Here is a 25,018-nt window from a genome sequence, read left to right on the forward strand (position 1 = left end):
TGTGGCTTTTAAGGAGATTTTGTTGCCATTTAGCCCTTCCCCACACCCAGGGAATGCCCTAAAGCCCCCCTAAAATTCCCCAAACCCCACAAATCCCCAAAAATTACAAGAAAACCCTCCAAAACCCCAGTGAATCCCCAAACATCCCATTGGAACTCACCAAAATTTAAAAAAAGTCACAAAATTTTCAATAAATCTCCCCCCACAAAACCCCCACAACCCCAACAAAACACCAAAAATCCAAAACCCCCCAAATAAACAAAACCCCCCAAAATCACGTAACCATCCCAAAATCAAATAATTCTCCCCAAAAACCCCAATAATTCCCCCCCAACTCCCAAGAAAATCTCCCAAAGAAGCCACCCCAGAATCCCCAAAAACCCTCTCAAAACCCCAAAATCCCCACAAATCCCCCCAGACTCAGTGGGGCCGTCCTGGATCAGGGGGCACCGGCCGGTGGAACAGGAGCCACCCCCAAATCTCCCCCGGGACCCCCAGAGCCCCCCAGGGTTGGCCCAGGACCCCCCTGAGAGCCCCTAGACCTCAATGGGGCCCAGCCCAGGATGGCCGCTGAGACCCCCCCAGACTCTTCCCCAGACCCCTCCCCAAGGCCCCCCTTGTTCCTTCTCAAGACCCCACCCAGGAGCCTTCCAGGACCCCCCAGAGCCCTCCCCAAAGCCCTGTGCGAACCCACCGCAGACCCCCTAAGACCCCTCCAAGGCCCCTCCCCAGACGCCCCCCACAGCCCCCGGAACCTTCCCCAAAGCCCCCCCAGACCCTCCCGGATCCCCTCTCAGGCCCCTCCCGCTCCTGTCCCGGCCGCCTCAGCAGCTCCCGGAGCGCTCCCGCCGCTCCCAGCGCCTCCCGCCGGACCCGCCCGGGACCGGCAGGGGAGGGGGCGCCGCTTCCGGCTCGCTTCTGATTGGCTGGAGCGGCGAGGGGGAGGCGGGCGTAGCTGAGGGGAGCCGCACGGTGATTCGTTGATTTGTGGAATGCAGCGCGATGATTGGTCGGCTGGGCGGGGCGCGCCGCTATTGGCTGGGAGCCGGCGCACGCTGAAGGGGTCTGAAGGGGATTTGGGGCTGTCTGATGGATTTGGGGGGCCTCAGGTGGGTCGGGGGTGAATTTTGGGGAGAATTTTGGGTCTGGGGGGAGGGTGAGGGTCCTCGGGAGGTTTTGGGGGTCCTGGGGAGGGTTTGGGGGTCCAGCGTGGTCCTGGGCCAACCCTGGGGGGCTCTGGGGGGTTTGGCGTTCCTGGAGGGGTCCCGGGGGAGATTTGGGGGTCCCGGGGGGTCCCAGGCCCACCCTGAACCGGGCTCTGGGGGTTTCGGGGGGAGGGGGCACAGCAGGGGTTCCCCCCCCCCCCGGTTTTTGGGGGGTCTCCCATGGTGCCCCCTCCCCAAAAAGCTCCCAGGGCCCCCTGAAGTGGCTCCTGTTCCACCGGCCGGTGCCCCCTGATCCAGGACGGCCCCACTGAGTCTGGGGGGGTTTTGGGCGGCGGTTTTGGGGAATTTTGGGTTTTGAGAGGTGTTTTGGGGATTTTAGGGGAGCTTTTCTGCGCTTTGGGAGATTTTATTGGGAGTTTAAGGGGAATTATTGGGGTTTTCGGGGAGAATTATTGGGTTTTTGGGGGGGGGTTGGATTTTCAGGGAATTTTATTGGTGTTGTGGGGGTTTCTTGGAGGGGATTTATTGGAATTTTTGGAAGTTTTTTTAAATTTTGGTGGGTTCCACTGGGATTTTTTGAGATTCTCTGGGATTTTGGAGGGTTTTTTTGGTATTTTTGGGGAGTTTTGGGGATTTTTATTGGAATTCTGGGGGGGCTTTGGGCTTGTCCTCGAGTGTGTGAAAAGGGCTGAGAGGCATCAAAATCTCCATAAAATCCCAAAAAGCTCTAATAAAACCCACAAAATCCTAATTAAATCTCACAAAATCCCATTAGAACACCCTAGAATCCTAATAAAAGCCCACAAAGGATATTGAAGTCCCAACAAACCACAAAAATCCTAATTAAACCAAAATTGTCCCCAAACCCATAAAAAGTCCCACAAACTACCCCCCCCCCCCCGAGACCCAAAGAAATCCTGGCAACATCCAAAAAAACCCCACAAAAACCTTCCAAACTGCTACCAAACAAAACCCCAAAAATTCCTTGAAACACCTGAACCTCCAAAGAATCCCACTAAATGCTCCATAATTCCAATAAAACCCCCCAAAATCCCCCAAAAATCCCAATAAAACCCCTCAAAATTCAAGAGAATCCCAAAAACCCCTCACAAAATCCTCATAAAACCCCCTGAAATTAAAAAAAAAAAAACTTAAGATTTCAATAACCCCCAGAAAAACATTCCCAAAGCGGCAATAAAACCCCCCAAAATCCACAAAGCCCCCAAAATTCCCCAAGTTCCCCCAAACCCAATCCTTCTCTCGGAAAACCCCAATAATCGCCCCTGAGCTCCCCACAAACTCCCGCAGCCCAAGAAAGCCCCAAATGCCCCAGCCCTGCCCGGCCCTCCCTGGTCCCTCCCAGTCCCGCCCAGGCCCGGCCGGGGCCGCGGCCAAAACTCCCCGGAGCGAGCGCGGAGGGCCCGGAGCGAGCCCGGAGCCCATCCCGGGCTCGGCCTCAGCCTCGGCCCCTCGGGGGCATTTTGGGCCGGCCTGGGCAGGGTTAGGCTGGGCTCGGATTCCTTGCGGGCAGTCCCAGCCTGGCCGGGGGGATTTTAGGCCCCTTTGGCTGACTCGAGGCCGAATCTATTGGGGTCTAGGCCAGTTTTGATAATTTAAGAATAAACTGGACAGTTTTACAATGGATTTTGGATCTCTTTGGCTGATTTCAGGCCTCTTTGGATAATTTCAGTTTGAGCCAAGCCCTCTAAGGGTGATTTTATGTTCCATTGTGAGCGTTTTAAGCCAGTCTGGGTGATTTTAGGTCTCTGAGGCTGATTTTACGTGCAAGCAGTTGAGTTTTAGGGTGGATTTTGTTATAAATAAGAAGCTTGACTAGGCCAATATTCCAGCAGCAATCAATTTATTAATATGGTCAAGTATGAGCAATACAGCGCTGGGTACAGTGGGGGAAGTTTTCCCTCCAACTGCACACCGAGAGTTGAGGCTGACAGGTATTTATAGGGGTACTCATCAGCTTTCTCAGCAGTTTCTATTGCCAATTGTTCCTCACCAGCAGTGTCTATTGCCAATTTTTCCATCACAATTCTATACACTATTGTGATGTAGTTTTTCTCAGGATGTGTCCCAGAAAAAGGAGCATCCCAGGTGGTGGTGGTCCAGTTTCCGAAAGAAGGAAGGAGTATCCCAGATGGTGAGGTCCAGTTCTCCAGATGTGGGGCCAACTTTTAATTGCAAGGACTATAAATCTCATAGCAGTGATGTCCAGCTTCCCTTGGTCAAACCTGTTAGTCCTTGAGTTGATGTCCATCTTCCTTTCTCAAGCTGCATGTTTCCTTTTTTTATATTCTAAAGCTATAGTTTCAAAAGATCCTTACTACAAGCAACATTCTAAAATTATACTTCCAAAGGTTATTCTTGCAAAACTCTTTAAGGCTTACAAGCAGAAAGTTCCTGTCAAAAAGCAACATCCTTAAAGCTTTAATTCAAATGCTCCTAAATCAACTTAAGGCTTATAAAGGTTAACTGCAAACAAAGGATAGGTTCAAAGGCCTTCTTCCATGCTTTATTATTCTCAGTTATTATTAGAATTCGTCTTTATGACTGTCCCATGGTCGGTTTCCACACACATTACAATCACAAATGCACACATTGCCTGTGTGTACCTGCCCCGAAACACAGCTTTGTGTTTCACATGTGGCTGCTGGGCTGGGCTCCAGAGGGGAATGGCCTTGCAGCAGAAAGTGCCCAGAGAGCCCAGAGCCAAAGCGTCTCTGCCCTGCAGGCGCTGCTGCTCCGTGCATGGAAACATCTCCAGGGCTGGAGTGGGCTGAGGGCTGCTCCTCATCCCACCCAAAAGAAGCCGAGGGTTGGATGTGATTGCAGAATTTCTCTCAAGCTGAGCCTGGCAGGGACTTCTTTACAGGGAGCAGCTGCTACAATAAATACCCTGATGCCTCCCCAGGCTCTGTGTGTTTCAACACTCTTGGCCTTTCTTGATGCTTCTCAAATGAAAGGAAATTCCTGGGGCAGCAGCAGCAGGATTTACCTCTCCCCATAAAATGCTGTTACATCCGTTGGTTTTCCAGCCCATGCAGCTCTTACAGTGGCGATCCTGGCATGTGTCCAAACCCTGGAGATGTTCATATCCCAAAAGGGTGACACAGGGTTTTTCCTGTTGTTGTTAAGACCTGGAAGACTTTGAGGTTTACAAATAGAAGGGGGAGCAATTGCCCGGTGCTGTTCTGTATTTATAGTGGTCTTTTAATGAGTACTAAAATTACAGATGGACCATGATAGGAAAATAACCTGCTGCAGGAAAAACTCCTCAGGATACCTGGTTATTCTCAATATCTGCTGCTGTCATTTAGTAGGGAAAGACGGACAACAAGCCACGTCTGAATAACAACAGATTAATGTTGTGCTCTGTCCCTGAGTCTGCTCCCAAAAGATCTGGGATTGACCAAGAGAAAGGAATTTTAAGAGCTGTTTTGGTTATTTCAGAGAAAGTTTAAAAGGGAGAAGCTGCTGTGTGATGTTGTGATCGATTTTTGGTGCCAGGGTCCAAGGAGTTTAGGGCTGGAAATCCCAGCCCCACTGGATCCAAATGAGGAAATCACCCGGCCCTGTCCAACCAAGGTGTCACGTTGGTGAAATTAAAAGGCAAAACACGGTCCATAAGATAGAAACGAAAGTGCTATTGTCTCAAGAAAACCTCTTAAGCAAGCCTGGCTGCACTTTTTATTCAAGAGAAAAGCAAAGTTCAGGAGAAAATGAAAAGTGTTTTGCATGGCTGATCAAAGACATCTGGAAGATTTAGAAGAAAGCCCAGCAAGCTGCTGCAATTGATAAAAAAAGATTAGTGCAGAGCAATTTTCTTGGAGATTGCCAGGAAAGAGCAGAATACCAGAGAGCAGAGAAAGGGATCCACCCTGAGGTGTCTTGTCCATATCCATGACTGACTCCAACAAATCCAAGAATATCCTGAGCTGGAAGGGACTCACAGGGATCATGAGTCTGACTCATGGCCCTGCGCAGGACATCCCACCACAGGTCTGAGAGCCTTGTCCAAACATTCCTTGAATTCACAGGGGCTGTGACCATTCCCTGGGGAGTCTGTTCCAGTGTCCAGCACCCTCTGGTCCAAATCTGATGAAAACGGCAACAGGACAGAGTCCAAACCCAAAGACTAAGGAAAGTCAGGAGACCCCTTGGTCTGAATGCACTGAGTGTCCCAGCACCAGACCCATGATTCAGAATGGGCAGTCATCAATGCAAGATTAACTAATTGTGGGAGTCAGAAGTAAGTTGAAGTGATCTAAATTGAGGTTTTTGGCCTCACTGAAAGGTGCAATGGCCACAAGCTTTCAACGGAGGACTCACAGGAAGAAATGTTAGATTTCCTAAAAGGCCAGTTGAGGTTTTGGAGGATGGAGCCCACCAAGACCTCCAGAAGTAGGAGAGGGGCTGAAAGGATGAAGTCAGCAGGGACAGAAATGGGAGAAAAGCCACACTTGCCAAGGAAATTCCAGAAGCAGTGATGGCAACGGCAGCACTGGCTCCAGCTTCCTCAGCTTCTTCTTTAAGGTGGGAAAGGAGGAAAAGGGGGGGAAGATGTTCTTAGAAGGGAAGGCTTGGCACTGATGGGGCCGTGGACTTCTCACCTGAAACTCCCTGAAACTGTGACACTGGCTCAAACCACGGCATTTTTTAAAAGCTAATTTTCTTGAGAGCAAAAGTTTGAGTCTTGAAAGTGATCTCAGGCTTCACACCTTATCTGAGAAAAGTTTTTAAGCAAACACTGAAATTCTCAGTGACATGACTCCAAGAACAGAGATACAAGGGTAGGCATTGAGAACTCCTTGATTACCCTGGATCATAATGCATCTTAGGATCAGCTTAACAAAGGAGGAATGGATTTAGGTGCTGTCTCAAGTCCAACATTCATTAATATTTGTGGGTGTGGATGTTGTGGCTGCCCCATCCCTGGAAATGTTCCATGCCAGGCTGGATGGGCTTGGAGCAATCTGGGATGCTGGAAGGTGTCCTGTGGCAGGGGGTGGGACTGGATGAGCTTTAAGATCCTTTCCAGCCTGAACCATTTGGGGATTCTGTGATTCCATGAACACGTCCACACCCAGCCTCACTCCAAACGTGTCAAGCAGGGACGGGGGGTTGGCAGTCCCCAGACAACAGTGGGCAGGAGGAGAAGAAGCTGGCACGGATTAACTGAGCTGCTCTCCACAGAAAGAGCAGCAAGGGGGATTCTCAGCCAGGACCAGCCACAGAGGGAGCCGGGCTCCTCCCTGGATGTGAGGGGGAATGCAAACAAGAGGCGTCACACATTCCTCTGTGCATCCCTCACCTGCAGCTGGCCTGAGGAGGTGGCCAGCTCACGGCCAAAGGGAAGGGTGTGTTTGTGCAGCATCCCGGCTTCCATGTGGGCCAAAGCAGAGCCAAACTCCCGTTTGATTAATGAGCCCTTGGATCCAGCTCCCTGCCTCCCTCCGCGTGCAAGGAGCACGATCCCAGCAGCACGCACTGCTGGCCTTCAAGGGCTGGCTGAGGCAGCTCCTGATAGCGCTGTTTATTCAGCTTCCCCAAGGAAACAGTGTGGATTTTATTAAATGATCCCATCGGTGTTTCTCCATGCTGTCATTGCAGATTCCAAAGGATGATTCCTGTTGGCTCGTAGGTCTTTGTCCGCGCACCGAGAGCGGCAGCCAAGGACAAAGCGTTCCGGGACGGGGCGGTGGGAGCCCTGCTGCTGCGGCTGCGCGGCCCTGCCGGGCTCTGAGCCCCCCGTGCCACATGCCAGGCCACAAAGGGGACAGCTGGCCCGCCAAGGACAGTGACACGAGGCACAGGGACACCTGGGACTGCCCTTGGTGCTGTCAGACTCCCGCATGGATGGCTTCAAGGGAGAGAGGCACAGCCCATGGAGACCCAGCCACAGGCAAGTTTTTTATGCTATTTGAAGTGGCACGGATCCTTTTATCCCAGAAAAGCTGCACCTGTTTGTCACCTGCTGGTTCTTAGCCCTAAGAATTACATTGATACTGCCAGGCCAGTTTTCTGCCTATTTTTGCCATTTTTCCCCCCCATCATTCCCTGATTTTATTCCCCAAACCAATTTTGCCTGTTTTCTATGCACGCTGGTTTTCACCTCAGGAGTGAAGCAAATAATCCACTCAGTGAAGAAAACACAGCCATGAAGTGGAGGACTGTTCCCTTTGGGACACAAAGCCATAGCCACCCACACTTGGACAAAGCAAGCTGTGGCAATGCCAGGAGTGACTGTGCAGTCAGTATGGATGGAGCCAGGAGTACATTCCCAGGGAATCCTTCACATGGGCTTGGAGAGGTGTCCAAAATGCAAAGCCCATTCTTTTCAGACTACTCCCCTGTGTTGCTCTGAGTTTGTGCTGAGGTTGTGGGAATGAGCCAATCCTGAGATGTATCTTCCCATACTGAAAAAAATCCAAGGTTTTTGCTGGCAGGCACCACCTTTGTGTGTGTGTGTGTCCAAGGGCTTTGCTCTCAAAGCTCACCCTGAAGATCCACCAGATGCCTTGGTCACTTGCTCTCTCTGCCAAATGAGCAGAGGGCTCATGCTCTGGGTGAGGGGGGTCACAAAAACACATCCAGCAACTCCATGGCCCTGTGAGCTGCTGAAAAATCAGACCAGAAGCTCTGGAGCTGCTTTTCATGCACATGGGATGGCTGAGTGAGCCTGCTCCTCACCCTCCTGTTTAAACACAACCTCTGCCCTCAGCTGCAGTGAGAGTGTTTCACCCTGTGCGAGTCTCCCAGGGAGATCTTCCTCTTTGGGAAGCTGCAGTTGGAGTGGATGTTTTGAAGAGGTTCAAACCTCCTCTCTCTCACCCATGGAAGGTCACTGTGATCACTGTAAAACAGAGCTTTCAAGTTGTTGGAGCCTAGCCTGTGACTTCCCCACTGTTTTTGTCAGCACCTGCACACACCAAATGTTTCTATGCCTAAAACAGCACTACTGAGAGCTCAGAGTGATGCTGTAGAGAGGATTTGGGGGGAGCCTGTGCAGGATAGCAAAAGTGCAGCTCAGTTTCTGGCATATTTTTGGTTAAAAATCATCACATGCTGAAAGCCAAAGTCAGAATTGAACCAAACAAAAATGCATTTATCATTCACAAGTCTAAAATCCTGCAGAATCAAGAAGCTTTCCTTGCCCAGCTTTGGAAAGATCACTTCTCTGGCCTAAACCCTTCTTATGCTTCTTGTTTCTTCTTTATTTCCTAATTTTTTTTTTTTTTAATTCTTCTTAGGTCTTCAGTTTATTAAGCCATCGTCTAGCCATCCATTGCACTGCAACAAACCTTGGACCAAGCTCCAGGAGCTTGTGGCAATGGCCAGAGCAGCTCTCCAGGGACTGGCTCACAAGGACTGGGGCAGGGTGACAGTGTGTCCCCTTGCAGAGGACAGGCACCAGCACACAGCTGCTCTCCTTCCCTCCGTGCTGGCCACTCAGTGGGTGAAGTGTTTCTTCTTCTGGCTGCAGAGAATGAGGCTCCAAAATCTGGCAGCAGTACCAAGGAAATGGAACAGCCTTGCCTTTCTTCAGGGTGAGGGCTGCTGTGTCTGGATTTCAGCAGCGCTCAAAAGACCACCAAGCCAGCCCATTTCCTGCCACTCCAGTGGGAAAGGGTGGCATGAAAGCCCAAGTCTCAGGTGTTCACATGGACATGCCTAAGCAGAGACAAATCACAGAATCCCAGAGTGGTTTGGGTGGGAAGGGACACTAAAGATCATTCATTCCACCGCCTTCCACTGTCCTATTGCTCCAAGCTCCTTCCAGCCTGGCCTTGGACACTCCCAGGGATCCGGGGGCAGCCACAGCTTCTCTGGGCAGCCTCTTCCAAGAGCTGCATCCAAAAAGTCACAGAGGCGTCTGCGTGCACTTTGCAGGTGAATCCCTCACTGGGGCAAGGAGATGAGCTCAAGCTCTGAGTCTTGCAGGGAAATGTTTCCCCTAAGCCAGCATAAAGACTGACTATGTTACTACAGGCTGGAGAAACCCCTGAAATAGTGACATAGAGCTGAAGGGAAGAATATATTGGGAAGGGAATCCTACGGCCGGCTGGGAAACGCAGGGCTCTGAAAGGGGATGGGGCGGGACAGGAAGAACATTCCTTTCTCACGACAAGCGCCTGCAGCCGCTCGGGAAGCATCGGCCGGGGCCGCCCGCTCGCAGCCCGGGGCCGGCAGCGCTGCTCCTGCCGCGGGCAGATGCTGCTCTGGGCGGCCGCAGGCTCATCCCGGAGCAGCACCATGGATGGAGAGCGATGAGGTGCCCGGCAAGAGGCAGCCTGAGCCCCAGATGCTGCGGGGGGCTGGAGATCGCCGCCCGTGCCGGGTGCGGGCGGCCGCGGGCGGCGGGGTCACCCTGCCCTGTGGCCACCGCTGGGCTGCGCGCATGGAGAAAGAGCGAGAGGACAGCGCGGGGCTGCAGGGCTGTGCTTTGCAATTCCGCGCCGTGCTCGCTTCTCTCTGCCCTCGGAAGATGGGGGGAACTGCAGTTGCTTCGTGCTTTCAGCTCAAACGGGGCTTTACAGCCCCTTCCCCGCCTTGCCGAGGGGCACAGAGGAGTGGATCAGCCTCAGAGCAGGGCTCCTTTCCAGCACCCTGCTGCTCATCTCCTTGTCTCTGCATCTGCTTGGCCACACTGTTTAATTCATTTGTCTGTTCTTCCCCAGATTTCTGAATTATTGTCAAAACCAGGGCTTGTGGATACATGGAAGTGAAGAATGAAACCCCTCTTCTGCATCTCAGGCTGACAAAGCCATACTTGGGATGTCAAGGCCAACCCAAATGACCAGATGAGAGTAGGAACTGCTGAGGCAGCCCCTGGCTCCCCCTTAAGCAGCACAACCCCCTACACTGTGTCATGGTTTGACACTGGCACAATGCCAGTGCCCCCATGAGAATACCCTCTCCCTGGTTTCTGCTGTGAGATGGGACCAGGAATAAGCACAGCAGGCTCCCACTTGGGAAAAAAAAAATTATTAACTAAACTACAAGGGAAAGGAAAAAAACAACAAAATAAAAGAAACACACAAGGAAAATGAAAACTTCACAAATACATCTCCTCCTCCTCCCCACCAAATTCCCAATACAATACATCCCCCAAATCATCAACTCTCAGTCCGGCACCACCCTTCAGAATACTCAATCCTCATTCATCAAGAGGAGAAGGAGTCCTTCTTGTGCCAATGGTGACCTCTTCCTTTCATGTCCAGTGCTCTCACCACTGAACACGGACCAGAGCTGCTTCTAGGGTCGAATTTTAAGGATGCTTTGTCCTGATCCAAAAAGGGCACAGTCTCTCCTTTGGGACACCTGTCCCCCCCATATTTCACCCCCTGGGGCCGAGGGGCACCAACACTGAACCCTCTTGGTCCTGAGGCATTGCCTCCCCCTGGATGCAGTCTCTGTGTCACAAGGAACATGGTTCTGTCCATGGCTGTACAAAAAGAGTCCAGCAAAAGCCACTCCATCATCTCTTCCCACTAAGATTCTTCTCTATTCTTCCACCATCTCTCACTTGCCCAGACCTCTCTCACACTGGCCCATTTCCTTCCTCATCTTCCACTCTATCTTCTAGGAAAGGTCAATGTTCTGTAAAGTTTTCATTGTCCAAAAAGGGGTTAAAAGCTCCTACAAGCGGCCGGCTGCACCCCCCCTTCTTCTCCGTCCCAGCTGTGCTGCCGGCACAGGCCCATGTTTATCAAGGTTCAAGGTCACAGTCCCAGGCACCGGCTCTCTCTCTCTCTCTCTGTCTCCCGGGGGCTGCCCGATGGCTCCCGGTGTCTCTCTCTCTCTCTTCCACCCTTCCAGCCCCGGGCTCAGGCCTACCTCTCCCGGCCACATGGCTTTTCCCCTCTGCCCGCCCAGCCAGCAGCTGGGCCGGGGCAGAGACCTGAACTCTTTCCCGATGGAAACCCAAGAGAACTTCCCCCACGAGTGCTCTGCTTTTAACCCCTGTGTTCTCAGAGGTGTGTCCAAAGCCCCAGGGGCCACATTAGGTGCCAAAATTAAAATCAGAACATCCATGGACTAACCACAGCATCCCAGAAAACATATTTCCTGTCAAAGCAGCACACATGGGGAGTAAAGTTTAAGTGGAGGAAAGTTTAGTAGTTTAGAGTTCAAGATCTAGAAAAAATCAAAGTAGTTCCAATGGTAAACAAGAAGTTTAGGATGCAGTGCTGGAGGTTTGTGTGTCATAACACGATTGGCTAAGGAAGCTTACAGCTTACACTGTGGCATGATGTGGGAACGCAGGAAATTCCTCTGGCTCCCCTGGAGGACTCGAGCCCCCGCGCAGGGTGCTCAGAGACCCTGGCACAGAGCACAAGACCCCTGTGCCTTTGATTTAGCCCTTGGAAAAATCAATTACCAACCTCGTATGAAGAATGACAAGCTGCCAAAGTTTCAGTAGAATGATAGTGAATTTATCCCAGGGTGAAAAATAGATTGTTGGGGTTTCTAGAATGGGGCTTCAGGGGGCAAGATGGAGGAATCTGGGCTTGTCCAGCCTTTCTCCTTCTTTTTTTTCTTCTTCTCCTTGGCCTTCATCTTCTGCTGTGATGGTGGCACTTTTAGATTGGTTTGGAGTAGAAGCTCACTGTCTAGGTGATAGGTATTGGAAAGTCATTGTAAATATTGTACAGGTAGTTTTTAGGATTAAAAGATAACGCTGCCCTAGGGCAGGAGAAAGAATTTTATAGATAAGATACAAGAAACAACCTTGAGAGCCAGAAATGAAGAGCTCTGACTCCTTCTTCAAGCGCCGGGCTGGGAAAAGAGACTTTGGAACTTATCTCGGGCTCAATCTGACCAGCCAGAGACCCCGAGAGCATGAGTCCGTAAGACGAAATACTGAAGGATTGGCTCCAAAACATAAATATCCTTGTTGGTCGTGTCTTCTTGACCAAGAAATCCTTCAAAGCTCTTGTAACTACAAGTCTTGCAGCCCTGTGAGCCATGTGGTGCAGATGGGAGCCAAACTCACCCTTCCTGTCTATGGAGAAGAGAAGAAAAAACAATGGCATCATCTGAAAAACTTAGAGGTCCGCTCTCTAGCTCCTTCCAAACTCATTCAAATCGCCCAAAGTGCGATTTAGCTACAAATAGATGACAAGGACTCTTAGTGCTGGCTCTTGGACTCCAGAGCAGCTGCTTTAGAATCTTTCACAGAACCCTGTGTAGTTCTGTAGTGCCAGAAATGGATCATTTGAAGAAACTTTCCCAACTGACTTGCATGGAGGTTTGTTTGAAGGGTATTTGAGGAGAAAGGCTCGCAGCAGAGCTCTGGGCTTTGGCCTAGCTGTGTCCCCTGTTGATTGTCAAGTGTGCCATCAGCTGCAGGGCTTTCTGGGCTACAACTATCATCAAGTCACTGGGGCTTGCTCTTTTTGGCCTCTAAAAGCTGGAGCCACTTTCGGGGCAAATTTGGAGACCTCATCTCTGGGAGGATGGAGCAGCTAGGATTTTCCCAGTTGCTGGCAATGGTTCTCCAGGCCCTGGCTGTAAAACGGGGCTGCCCAGCAAGTGCGGATCTGCAAGGTGATAAACAATTGTCTTGGTTTGAAAAGAGAGGTGTCTGCTAAGGAAGGCAGAAGCCTTCTCTGAAATGGAAAATGTCAAACCCCTCCCTTCAAATGATTCTCATTTAGAAATTCAAATGCTCTCGGGGAAAGATATGGGGATAGGACTGAGCCTGCAGAGCCGGGCAGCATTTGCTGATGCTCTGAGCCCTTCCTAAAGATCCTGTGCGGGCTGTCTCAGACACCTGGGGCCGGGGATTCCTTCCAAGCTGGGCCACTTTGGCTGGGCCGGGGGCGGCCCCGGGGCAGAAGGCAGTGTGTGCAAGGGCCCTGGGTGGCACGCTGCAGCACGGTCACCGTGCCATGGAACAGAAGCCGGTGTTCAAGGCCCCTTTGTGACACGTGGGAAATAGAAGCTTGCCCGGCTGCTGGCAACACGCAACGGGGCACAAGGGGACAGAGCGGTGCCGTGAGGAGCCCCCGCACAGCGCACTGATTCCCGTCTGACCCGGAGCTTCTCCGCGGCGCTGTTCCTGCAGCTGAGCTCGAGGCCAGAGCACAGGACTCGCTGACCCGTGGCCTTCCTGAGGCTTCTATTCTGCAGCTGCCCTCAAGGGCAGAGCGTGGGACTTGGTGCCCCGGAGCTTTCCCAAGGCATCTCTCCTGCAAGTAGCTCCAGGCACAGCCATGGAGCAGAGACCCCCGAGAGTGCCCAAGCTGGCCTGGGTGGAGGAGGAGGAGGAGGAGGAAGAAGGCCCTGGAGCTGCCCCAGCACAGGAGACAGAAGAGGTGGTGCCGTTCCATCCACCGCAGGAGGGTGAGTGGCAGAGCTGGGCTGCCACAGGGCTGGAGCCTGCAGTCAACTTGGGCCCATGCAATGCCATGCCATGCCATGCCATGCCATGCCATGCCATGCCATGCCATGCCATGCCATGCCATGCCATGCCATGCCATGCCATGCCATCCCCTGGGGAAATGCCCATGGACAGGAAGGAAGAGGGGCCAGGCAGACACCCCGCAGTGGCCGTGCTCCATCCCCTGGGGCATCCTGGGGCTCTCCCTGCCTGGGCAGCGCAGGGCTGGGCTCTGTTCTCCGGCCTCTCCCGCAGCCCCTCAGCTCTGGCTGCGCTCGCTCTTTGCCAGATGCAGCCCTGGAGTGCACACAAGAGCAGGAATCCAGCCGTGGCCGCTTCCGCAGAACAGCGCAGGTACCTGCAGCCACCCCCACCTGGGCTGGGCCTGCTGTCCCTGCTCAGCCCAGCACCGTGTGTGCAGCACTCCATGCAACATCCCCGGCCTCTTGCCCTTCTCCTACAGCTCGTCTGTGACTTTATCCGGAGCTTTGGGCAGGAAGAGACCAGCACCATGGGCACTGGGCTCAGAGCTCTCTCAGAGCTCCTCAGTCATGAGACCAGTGCCGCCCTGCTGGATTTGCTCCTGGAGAAGGGTGTTGCCAGGCCAGAACAAGTGAGCAGCCTGGGGCCAGGCTTCAATTCCCCCATGAGTCCCGTGGCTTCCCCAGCCACGCCTGCTGGTCCCTGGGAGCCTTTGAGGACATGGCAGTGCGCTGGCAAGGGAAGCACTTCTCCGGGGACCCTGGGGACATGGCTCCCTCTGGCAGCTTTCCAAGTCTCCCCGTGCTTCTCCAGGTGCCCGCCATGGTGAGGTCCATTCACCGATGGCTCCTGGCCAATGATTCTGCCCAACACAGGCTGGACAAGGCCCTGCTGAATCTCACCAGAGCACACCCGGCTGAGGCAGTGGTGACGCTCCTGTGTGCGGCCCCGTCCTGTGACAGGTATGGGGCCCACCTGCCCAGAGGGCTCAGGCCTCCCCAGCCCATCACCCTGTACCGCCTGGCCCAAGTGTCTGAGCAACAGAGAGTTCCAGGGCCCTCTGGCTGCTGCCGTTCCCAGGCCTGGCACGTCAGCCCCCGAGCCTGCTGCCATGCTCCCTTGCCGCCCCTCAGGGGCCTGTCCCCACAGGGCTGGGCTGCCTGGCTGCTGCTGGCCAGGCCCAGTGGGCAGAGGAAGAGCTGGCAGTCAGCCTGGGCCCCTAGGGATGCCCAGGCCACGGTGCTGTGTCTGAGACCCCCCTGAGACAGAGCTCTAACCCCGCAGAGCTGCCATCTCCATGTGGAAGACCATCATGTGCTCGTCCAGGACTGCGGAGCCAGTGCTGCTGATCCTCCTGGATGTGCTGGGCAGCTGGCCAGAGCGCAGCACGTGCACCTCCGATGGGGACAAAACGGGTGTCTTTGGCCTGGCTGTGAGTTTCTGCAAGTGGCCTTTGCTGGCCACAAGGCCGCCTCTCCAGCAGCTCTCCATCCTCCTTCCCCCACTGCATCTCCCTGCCTCAGGCGCTGGTCTGAAACCTGGCCCAGGGGCAGCCTCAGGCCCACCAGGCCCTGTGCTCCCCCTGCCAAGGTCTTTGCGGGCCTCTCCCTGCCCTGCTCGGGCCCTGCCCCAGGGAGACCTGGGCACTGAGCACTGTCTCGGGGGTCTTTGTCCCTTGCAGGCAACCGTGGTGATGTGGAAGATGCTCCAGGAGCCCCATGTGCCACGTGTAGTGACGTCGTATTTCCCCCAGCTATTTGTGCATCTGCTCTTCCAAGTGTTCTTCAGCACAGAAGAGATGCCAGAGGAGGTCAATGCCTTCTGGAAGGAATGCCTGCAAGAGCACGGCCTTGCCACCAGCCCCAACAGGTGCTCCATGCCAGTCCTCCTGTCCCTGCCACGTGGCCTGCCAAGGAGCCAGTGCTGCCAGGGTGACCTGGCCTTTGCTGTGCACACAGGTTTGCAGTGCAGACCCTGAAGTCCCTGCTATGCCGAAAGCAGTACAAGGAGGTGGTGGTGTCAGTGGAACGCAAGCGTGGCTGGGACACGCTGCTCTGTGCTGACACCCGCCACTATGCCGTGGGTCTGCTGGCCAGGTGAGACTCCCCTTCTCCCCATTGCTCCCGGCATTTGTGCCCTGTGCCCGGGCTGTCCCACACAGTCCCCGTGGCCCTGGGACACAGGGCCTTGTCACCGAGGGACGGCCCAAGCAGAATGGAAAAGGCTGGGAGGGGAGAGAGCACAGGAGGAGACACCTCCTAAAGGGCCCAGGTCCCCTTGCAGGACGGTGGTGAAAGACCAGCAGGCTCTGCCAGCCTGTCCTTGGAGAGATTTGCTCAGGTTCCTGGTCCCTTTTTCGCCCTCCTAGGGAGATGCGCCATGCTTGTCTTGGGTTGGGTTCCAGTATTGCACTCCACCTCCTCTGGCTGCTCAGCACACAGGAGCCACACTGGGATCTGCCCGCCCTGGCGTTCCTTGTGGAGGTGAGCCGGGTGTGCAGCGCTGCCTGGCTGAGCTGCCTCCCAGCTCTCTGCCCTCTGGGAGCCGCAGCCGCCTGGGACGCTGCCCGCGCCCTGGGCTGCTGCTGCTGCTGCTGCTGCTGCTGCTGCCTGGGCCCAGCCCTGTGCAGCTCCGGGCTCCTGCCGGCCGGCTCCCCCATCACTGGCCTGTGCCTTTCAGCTCCTCGAGTGCCTGGATGCCAGTGAATGTGGTGCCAGTGTTGTGAAGGTCTCTTCAAGGTACCTGCAGAGCGAGTGCAGGGAGAGGCGTCGCCTGGCGCTCAGGGCCCTGCTGGAGCTCATTGATGATCACTCAATGGTGAGAAGGGGGCGGTGGCTGAAGCTGCGCTGGGAACGCAGTCACTTGGCCTGGCCTGGCCTTGGGGCGCTGGGGCAGCTGCTCCCAGCTCTCCTGCCTCCCGCTTCAGCTGCCCGCGTGCTTCGGGACAGGCCTTTGGCCTCTGGGCCCTGCGGCAGCAGGATGGCCTTTCACAGACTTGTGTTCCGCACAGGCCGAAAGAATGTGGAGCCTGACCCAATGCCTCATGGACCTACTGTGCGACAATGATGCAGAGATAGCTGGCATGACCCTCATCACACTCAGCTTTCTATTCCTGCACAAATCACACATTCTGATGTCAACCCCCATTGCTCTGCAGCTGGCTGAGGCGCTCCTGCCACTTTTTGACCACGTAAGGCTCTGTGCCCCCAGCCACAGCCGCCGGATGCTGCTTGGAAACTGTGTGCCCTGTGCATTTTCAGCCCTGTGCCCAGGGGGGCCTGCAGGAGCCAATGCTGAGGTAGTTTTTCTTTTTTTTTTCCTACAGGATAATAGCCAGGTCCAGCTGCTCTCCATCAAACTCTTCCGAGACATGATGGAGTATTTGGAAGAGAGAGAAAACCCTTTGGAAAGCCCTGTGCAACAGAGCTTGCTTGCACTCTTCTTCCACTGCCATGATGAGAATCAGCGTGTGGCAGAGGTGAGGACTCGTGGGCTGCTGCTGTTCCCCTGGCAGGGGGCTCGGCTGCCTCCTGCCCTGCGCCTGCTGGATCGCAGCCTCCTGCAGGCCATGGCACGGGGATGCGGGTGCCGTGCCCCGGGCTGTGGGGCCATCTCGGCATCCCTGCTGCTCTCCAGGCTTCTCGGGAAGCGCTGCTTTGTGCGGTCAAGTTGATGAAGAGGAGGGATCTCAAGAAGCTGGTGAAGGAGCAGCAACTGTGGAAGTTCAGCGAGTGCTTGGTAAGGAAGGCCTGCAAGGCCCAGGCTCAGGCTGGAGAAGGCCCCTGAGGGCGGCGCTCAGTGTGCGGGCCGGGCAGCTGTGCCCCTGCCCGCTGCGGCAGCCAGAGGCCGCGCGGGCTCCTCTCCAGGCTCCCGAGGGCCCGAGCCGGGTGCCCGTGGAGCCCCGGCCCGGCAGGGCTGCGGGGCGGCACCGCGGCTCCCCGGGCAGCAGCCGGCCCGCTGCCCCCTCCCCTCGGGAGCCCTTGGCCGGCGGCTGCTGGCCGCGCCTCAGGGCTGTACGGGCAGGGGAGGCCGGGGCTGGGCGCAGGCAGCGCCCGGCCCAGGGGCTGAGCCCGCGCCAAGCCTTCTCTCCTGCCGCTCTCTGCAGCTGGCAGAGGACAGGAGCCGAGCGGCCGAGCACCTGCGCCGGGCCCTGCGCTACCTGCAGAGCCCACAGGAGCCCCTGCGAGAGGCGGCCATCAGCTTCATGGGTGAGCCACGAGCCCGCGCTCCCTCCCCGGCCCGGCCCGCCGCAGCTCGGCCCCGGCCCCGCCTGCTGCCCCGGCAGCGCCAGCCGGGCCCGGCGCCGTGGAGCCCCGCCTGGGCTGGGCATTGCTGCTGCCGCCCTCTGGCAGCCGTGCCCTGGGGCGGCAGCGTGCGCCAAGGGCCGGGCTGAGCCCTGCCGGGCCAGCAGCCCGTGTGGCCACAGCGCCGGCAGCGCCGCCAGCAGGGAGCTGTGCCGCTGCCGCCGTGACAGGCTCTGTGTTCACAGGCATGGCCGGGCGGCGCCTGAGGGGGCAGCAGCGAGAGCTGCAGCTGATCTGCACTGGTGAGTGAGGGCAGCGGGCTGGCAGCGGGCGCTGCCGGGGGGGAGCTGCAAGCCCTGCCCCGGCTGCGCAGGGCTCTGCTCCCGTGGCCAGAGCACACTGAGCTTTCAGGGCCACGGGGGCCATTGGTGGCCCGCAGCTTCGGCCCGATCGCCTTGCTCCCTGCTCCCTCCTGGCCATGGCAAGAGCCGGCTGGCATGGCCCTTGCTGGGGCTCTCCTCGGCTCCCCGCACATCCGGCTCTGACCGTGGCTCTGTTGCTCTCTCTTGCAGCCCTTGAAGACAAAACAAATGACATCAGCCTCGCCGTTGGAAGCCTGGCAATTCAAACCCTCTGCATCCTCAAGTCAGGAGAGCGGGCTCCCATCTCCAGCTTCCAGTGGCTCCTAAATCACCTGCGCAGGGCATGGAAGACACGGCCTCGTCTGTCACTGCTCGGCTGCCTGCCCTGCCGCAGCTCTGTGGAGAGCTGATCCCAGAAGCTCTTTTTGCTGGGGCCACCTGACTCAGGAGGAATTTTCTTTTACTTCAAGAATGTTCTTTTCTTTTTTTTTTTTCCTTTACCATGTAATTATAGACTGTGTTCTAATACACAGACTGTCAGGATCTTTCTTTTGCTGCCCAGGGTGCGCAGGGCCTAGGGGAAGAGGGGATAAAGGGTGCTTGTGCTCAGCCAGCTGCCCAGGCATGCAGTGGGCAAGGGGAAATGGCCAGAAGGCCCTTGGCCTTTGGTGGTTCTGCTGAAGCCTTTGTGCTGCCCACAGAGCGGCTGGGCAGGGGCCGGAGCTGCGGGGATCCCTGCCAGAGCGCTGCCTGGAGATGGCCACAAGCCCTGTGCCAGGCAGGAAGCGCCATCCATGCCCTCCTGCCCGTCTGCTGCTGGCTGCCTTGCTGAGGGCTCCCAGGTGCCTCTGCCTGGGGCTGCTCTGGAGCTGCTGTGGGGCTGCGGCGCTGCTGCCGGGCAGCTTGGCCGCGCTGGGGCAGGGCCTGAGGGGCTGGGGCGCTGGCAAGCCCTGAGCAATGGGGCTGTCAGAGGCCACAAGCAGCCCCCTGGCAGCCGCCTTCTTCCTGCCAGAGCTGACTTGCCAGACGCGTCCTGGGCACTCTGGAACTAACAGTTTAATGAAAGGTGGAATCTGTTGCTCTTAAGAGCAAAGATTCATAGCTGGAATAAAGAGTGTTCAGCCCAGCTGTTTCTACTATGAGGCCGTATTTCATCCCCCTGAAAGTCCTTCATGTTTGCACAGAAAACTGTCCCTGCACAGCCAAATAAATTCCATCACTTCAGCTGGCCAAACAACCACTGTGGTCAAGTGGGGTCTGAGCAGCTTCCAGGATCCCAAGCAGCTTCAGAAGCTTCATTTTACACCTCCTCTTCTCCCAGTGAATACCCACCACCACCATAACTGTGGACCCATAGCTATGGATCACTGGCCTGGCCAGCACAGGGCTAATGTTTGCATCAGCCAGGAGGAGCTGCTCTGCCTGCCTGTCTGTCTCAGCCTCAGCCCTGAGACCCCAAATGCCTCCATTCTGGCCCAATCCTTCCTGGTGCTGAGCATAAGAACTCGTGCAGACAAGAGCAGGGAGGGAATCTCACCAGCCGTTTATCACCTCAGCAACAAGACCTTGGTACCAGGCTGTTATCTGTAGCAGAAAGCAGCAGCAGAAAGGAGACACCAGATCACCAGCCCCAGGCCATGGCCCTGGTGCTGTCCTTACCAGTGATCAGTGTCTGCAGCTCTCCAGGAGCTCAGGGAGCAGGGATGCTCCTCACCATTTATCTTACCCATGCACCCAAAGCCACAGCCAGCTGTGTGCTCCTGCCCACCAGCACATGCCAAGGCACAGCGTGGGATTCTTGGGGAGGTGTCCTCTGCAGGGCCAGGAGTTGGACTTGGTGATCCTTGGGGGTCCTTTCCAGCCCAGGATATTTTGTGATTCTAAGGCTTTGGCCAGCCCAGGTTTCAGCCACCTCCCTGATCCAGGTGTGATTGACCCCAAACCAGATCTTGCCTCTGTCTACCCTCCAGTGCAAGGAACATGTTGCATCTACCCCAGCCCCCCTGCTTGTGTCTGATGGATCATGCTGACCTTTTCAACATATTTCTTGGAGTATTATAAAACATTATCTGACATAAAATTAAAAAAAAAAAAGAAAAAACAAACCAAAAAACCAACAAACCAACCCAAAGGAAATCAATTTGGGTAATGATGGCCTTTTGTTCCAGTTTATCCTGCACCAAACTCCATAGATGGTAACTCTGAACATTTCCCAGACCTTCACAGCAGAGCTTGGAACTGTCTCTCTGATTTCTTGGTTGTTTCATGACACGTGCATTTCTCCTATATAATCCCAGTGTTTTGCTTAGAAGCCATATTATAACTGGGACTCAATCTTCTTCATTTGAACATCTAGGACAGATTCACACATCATTTCACCATTAACTAGGATAGACTCAGCCTTGCAGATCTTTCAGGTTTCAAGCCTGGCTGTGTTGTTTCAGTTCTTTGCTGCTGCTTGTGTTTTGTGAAAAAAAAAAATTAAATAACCAGACTTTGGGACTTTCTGTTGCGGCTTGAAGAAGAACACAGTTTGTTTCATCGCTGTTGTGAGACACGTGTTGCCCAGCTCATTAATTCACAACAGTTCTTGTTTTCTCTGCCTTTTTCACGCTGATGTGATACATTTGTGAAGTCCAGGGTTGTACTGCAAGTGATTAATGCTGCAGTAAAGTCTGATAAACTGAGATTCCAACAAAAAAGTGTGAAAAATGTAACCTCTAAAGTTCTGAAAGCTCACGTGACAAAACCCCTTCTGGGGTGATAAATCACCCCAGAAGCAGTCATTATGGTGAGTTACTAACGTGATTATGCAGCTGCATTTGTCATCATTTCCCATTACGTAGAGAATAAACCTGTCAGGCTGATTTATGGCAGAGGGCTCCACAAGATGGGAACTGGCACCTGTACTGTTCTGTGGAAAACGATGAGAAATGCTGTGTCTGCTCAAGTGCTGAATGGAAAAGGAAGGAGGGGAGATAACTGTTATTTGAAGGCACTGATTCAGGGACAAAGACTTCAGAGAGGAGTCATGCTTACACCCATGGGGTGGCAGGAAGAGTATCCACCAACCTGTCCCAACAGCAGCAGCAGCATCAGAATGCGTTCTCACAGGTGGAGGGAAGAGAGGAGAGAGGAGGTCTTTTGAGGGGACCAAAGTCAGTCATGGAGAAATCCTAGAAGCCTGGAATGGTTCGGGTCACAAGGGATCTGAAAAACCATCTTGTTCTAACCCCTGATGTGGGCCGTGACAAACTGAACAGCTGAATGCCTGGCTACTCAGGGGATACTCAAGGTTTTGGATTCCATGCCTGTGCATCTACCGTGGAGCAGCTGGGTCTGCTGGGAGCAGATGGCATCCACCTGAGCCCAGACCAGGCCAAAAGATGGGCAGATGTGGGACTGAGCAGGGCGAGGGACATCCCTGCACAGCAGCGCTCTGACAAGAGCAGCAGTGGCCTCCTCTCAGTGCCCTTCCCCGAGCAGCAGCCTCTGAACACCATGGTGGCTACACAGATGCTTTTGGCTCTGCAATCCCTTTGTGCTCAAAGGCCACGCTGGGCATTTCAGCTGGGCTGGAAGGTCTGGCTGGGCAGGGAACAGGCAAGAGGCACTGCTGGTGTGAGCTCCATGTGTTCACTGGGGACACAAGGAAGATTCTGTTCATCCAAAGGAAAACACAAGCAGCCAGTCCCTGCTAACACAGCAGTGCGACTCTGTCCAGAGCAGCTCAAATTCTCTGCCAGAACCATCCCCCTGCACCTTCTTGATCTGAAGGGGACTAGAAGTGGTTTCACTGCAGTTCTTCATTTCTGCTGTCTGACAATGGGAAGGTTTCACAGAAGTCTTGGATGGACTGGATCAGGGAATAGTCAAGCAAGAAAAACTGAGCAACCATCACCCAACCCCACTCACAGAAGAACGAGTCCAATTAGGAAAAGCACCTCAGGTGTTTTCATAGTTGATAATATGTATGCTACTCAACATTATTGATTATAATCTTTTCCATTTGGAACCTTATCAGTGGGGACTTCTGCCTGCTTTGTGAAGGTAGCCCCTGGGGCCCATTCCCTCCCAGAGGGACTGCACTTGCTGCCTGCCGGGGCTTTCATTGCTGGGACAACTGGGAGCCCCTGAGCTGGGCTGGGCACCAAGGGCAGGGCTGGCCCGGCTGCGATGCCTCTGGCCCCTGTGACACCAGGGCAGCGTGTCACAATGGGGGCAGCTGGAAAAGGCCCCCGCAGGTAACGCTGGCCCAGCACAGCCTGGGCAAGCGGTGAGTGCGCACGTGGCGGGGCTGGGCCGGGCCAGGGCCAGGCCACAAGCGCCGCACCAGGGCCTGCATTGTCCCCCTGCACCCAGGGCCAGCCCCCGGGGCCGGCGCCTTGGCCGGGGCACGGGGCTGCTGCTGCTGGCCCACTGGCACAGGCCCTGCTGCCTGCCAGCTGCCCGGGGCCCTCTGCTTCTGCCCTCACATCCCTGCGCCTCCGGGCCTCACTTCAGCCCCCACAAGCTCCCTTGGGAGCCCCAGTGAAAGCCTTGTCTCTCTCCTCCTGCAGACCATGGCGCACAGAGCAGTCCTGGCTGTGCTTGTGCTGCTCATCTTCCTGTTCCCACTGTCCCTGGTGGACAGATTTCACGGGGATGGGCAGCAGTGTGCAGAGGAGATGAAACCGGCCCCCCCAGAGCCAGCTGAGCCTGGCTGGGGACCCTGGCTCTTGGCTGCCTTGCGCTACCTGCACCAGCTCTGGCAAATTGCTCAGCCGCTGCTCCTGCCTTTGGGCTGGTGGCTCAGGCGCAGAAGGGCAGCCACGAGGCAGAGAGCAGCGGCCCAGAGAGCTGAGGAAAAGGCCAGAAGGAGGAAGGTGGAAAGCGAGCGGAGAAGGCGGCTCCTTAGGAAGAGATTCAAAGACACGGAGCAAATGCGCCGGGCCACGAAAGAAATAGAAAAGCAAATGGCCAGGCTGATTGGAATGAATAGGGATACAAAGAGGATGCTGAAGGTAGGCAGGGCAGGCTTTTGGAGGAGCACAGGCAGTGGCTGTGTGAAGAAAAGCTTCCTGCTGGAGATGCTCTCTGGGCCGGCCAAGGCGAGCCGCACATCTTTGTGAGCAGCCGGCGCACAGAGCTGCGCTTGCTGCCCAGCACAGCCCTGCGCCGGGGCACAGGCTCCGGGCTCCTGACACACCCTGCCCCTCTGCCCTCTCTCTCCTCACGGGATCTGTAGTAACTGCATCTATTTTAACCCTTTCCCATGCAGAGCCTTTGCATCTGCTCGGAGGAAAGCACCATTTGAAGGCATCGGGCCAATGTTTGGAGATTGATTCAAATTCTTAAATAGTTTTGAAATATTTAAAATGTTTTCTTTAAAAATAATTGTCTTTAGCAACATTTTCCAAACTTTTTATTACTATAATGTGGATTAATACTCTTGTAAGATATCATAAATATTTTAATAATATGTAGTAATTAAATAATGGCACTTTTCTTTAGATTATATAGAACTTATAATTCATCAGAATTACCAAGAATTATTGCAGCTAACCAAAACTGAAGTATACTTTATTTCTGTTTAAAACAGCAAATGTTGCTTAATCTCCATGGTCCAATAATTATTTTGCGTCTTGTTTAATATTCATATATACAGTACATAGACTGTTGCTACGAATGCCTACAATCACAATTGGTTAATTTAAATTACACTCTCTGCCCTCCTGTCTCGGGAGGGTGACTTCCCTCAGGCAGCTGCAGTCCCTGTCAAGAAGCAATAAAGGCAATGCCTGAACAAACGCTGTGTCTGTGAGTGTCCATGCTGGACTCAGGTGTCAGCTGTGGGGAATTCCTGACACAGAGGCACCACAGCAGCCCTAGGCCGTGCAGAGGCTCCTTTCCTCCCCTGCAGCAGCTGCTCCTTTGGTGCTGTGATCCAGCCTCTGCTCTGCGCGATGCCAAATGCAAGAAAACCAGGAGTGCCACCACTCAGACTGTCACTTAGGTCCCGGCAGAGCTCAGGAGCCACCATGGCTGTGTAGGTGTGGAACCTGCAGTGGGCCATGACAGCAGGGACAGCAGGGACAGCAGGGACAGCAGGGACAGGGGGACACAGCACAGCAATCACAGCCCGGCTGCCCTGGGACAGGCCCGGCAGGCGGACAGGACACGGGGCAGGCAGGAGTCCCCATCCTCTCTGTGCCCCCCTGAGCACAGGGACATAAGGGACAGGGGCAATGGGGACACAGCCAGCCCCTCTCCTCTGGGAATATCCCACCTGCCCAGGGGCCCTGACAGAACGCAGGGGCTGAGGCTCTGCAAGGGGAACCCAAGGCTGAGCAGGAGGACCTCCAAGTTACATCTGCCCACATTCTGCATGCAAACTGCTGCGTGGAGGAGAAAACCAGAGGGGCCTTGCCACAGCAGATCCCATCTGAGGGAAGGTGTTCTCTATTCCTGCACACGGGTGCCCCATGCAACATGGAGCACATGAATGCACTTTGACACCAGATTCTCACCCCTGCTCGAGCGCTCTGGCACAGCAGGAGCGGCCATTCCCTAATAACACACGGGTTTGCAACTCTTGTGCAAAGCAACACAAATTGTCTCTCTCCTCCTGCAGACCATGGTGTCCAAATCAGTCCCTGCCCTGCTCATGCTTCTCCTCTTCCACTTCCCACGGCCCGTGGTGATCAGTTGGGATGAGGATGCAGAGCTGGGCAAAGAGGGCCTGGAGCAGGCTACCCCAGAGCCACCCGAGCCTGCCTGGGGACCCCTGCTCTGGGCAGCCGTGCAGCAGGGGCCCTACTGGGCTGCTGCTGAGCTGCTCTTCCTGCCTTTCTTCCTCTGCCTCAGGCCCAGAAGGGCGGCCATGAA

The 25,018-nt window shown here is 55.0% G+C and overlaps 1 protein-coding gene across 1 annotated transcript; it reads left to right on the forward strand.

Annotated features, from left to right (window-relative positions):
* The first annotated feature begins 1,073 nt into the window (after nucleotides 1-1,073).
* LOC118701024 (maestro heat-like repeat-containing protein family member 6) lies at nucleotides 1,074-18,681 on the forward strand. Its single transcript, XM_036405597.2, has 17 exons — nucleotides 1,074-1,109; nucleotides 3,244-3,318; nucleotides 8,429-13,526; nucleotides 13,853-13,917; nucleotides 14,027-14,176; nucleotides 14,359-14,507; nucleotides 14,830-14,977; nucleotides 15,227-15,414; nucleotides 15,504-15,641; nucleotides 15,914-16,028; nucleotides 16,225-16,362; nucleotides 16,556-16,735; nucleotides 16,871-17,023; nucleotides 17,182-17,283; nucleotides 17,651-17,753; nucleotides 18,035-18,091; nucleotides 18,362-18,681. Exons 3-17 carry the CDS (start codon nucleotides 13,397-13,399, stop codon nucleotides 18,559-18,561), a joined length of 2,016 nt encoding a protein of 671 aa, XP_036261490.1. The 5' UTR covers nucleotides 1,074-1,109; nucleotides 3,244-3,318; nucleotides 8,429-13,396; the 3' UTR covers nucleotides 18,562-18,681.
* The last annotated feature ends 6,337 nt before the right edge of the window (nucleotides 18,682-25,018 follow it).

This window comes from Molothrus ater, unplaced genomic scaffold (genome assembly GCF_012460135.2).
Source record: "Molothrus ater isolate BHLD 08-10-18 breed brown headed cowbird unplaced genomic scaffold, BPBGC_Mater_1.1 matUn_MA506, whole genome shotgun sequence".
Taxonomy (NCBI): Eukaryota; Metazoa; Chordata; class Aves; order Passeriformes; family Icteridae; genus Molothrus; species Molothrus ater.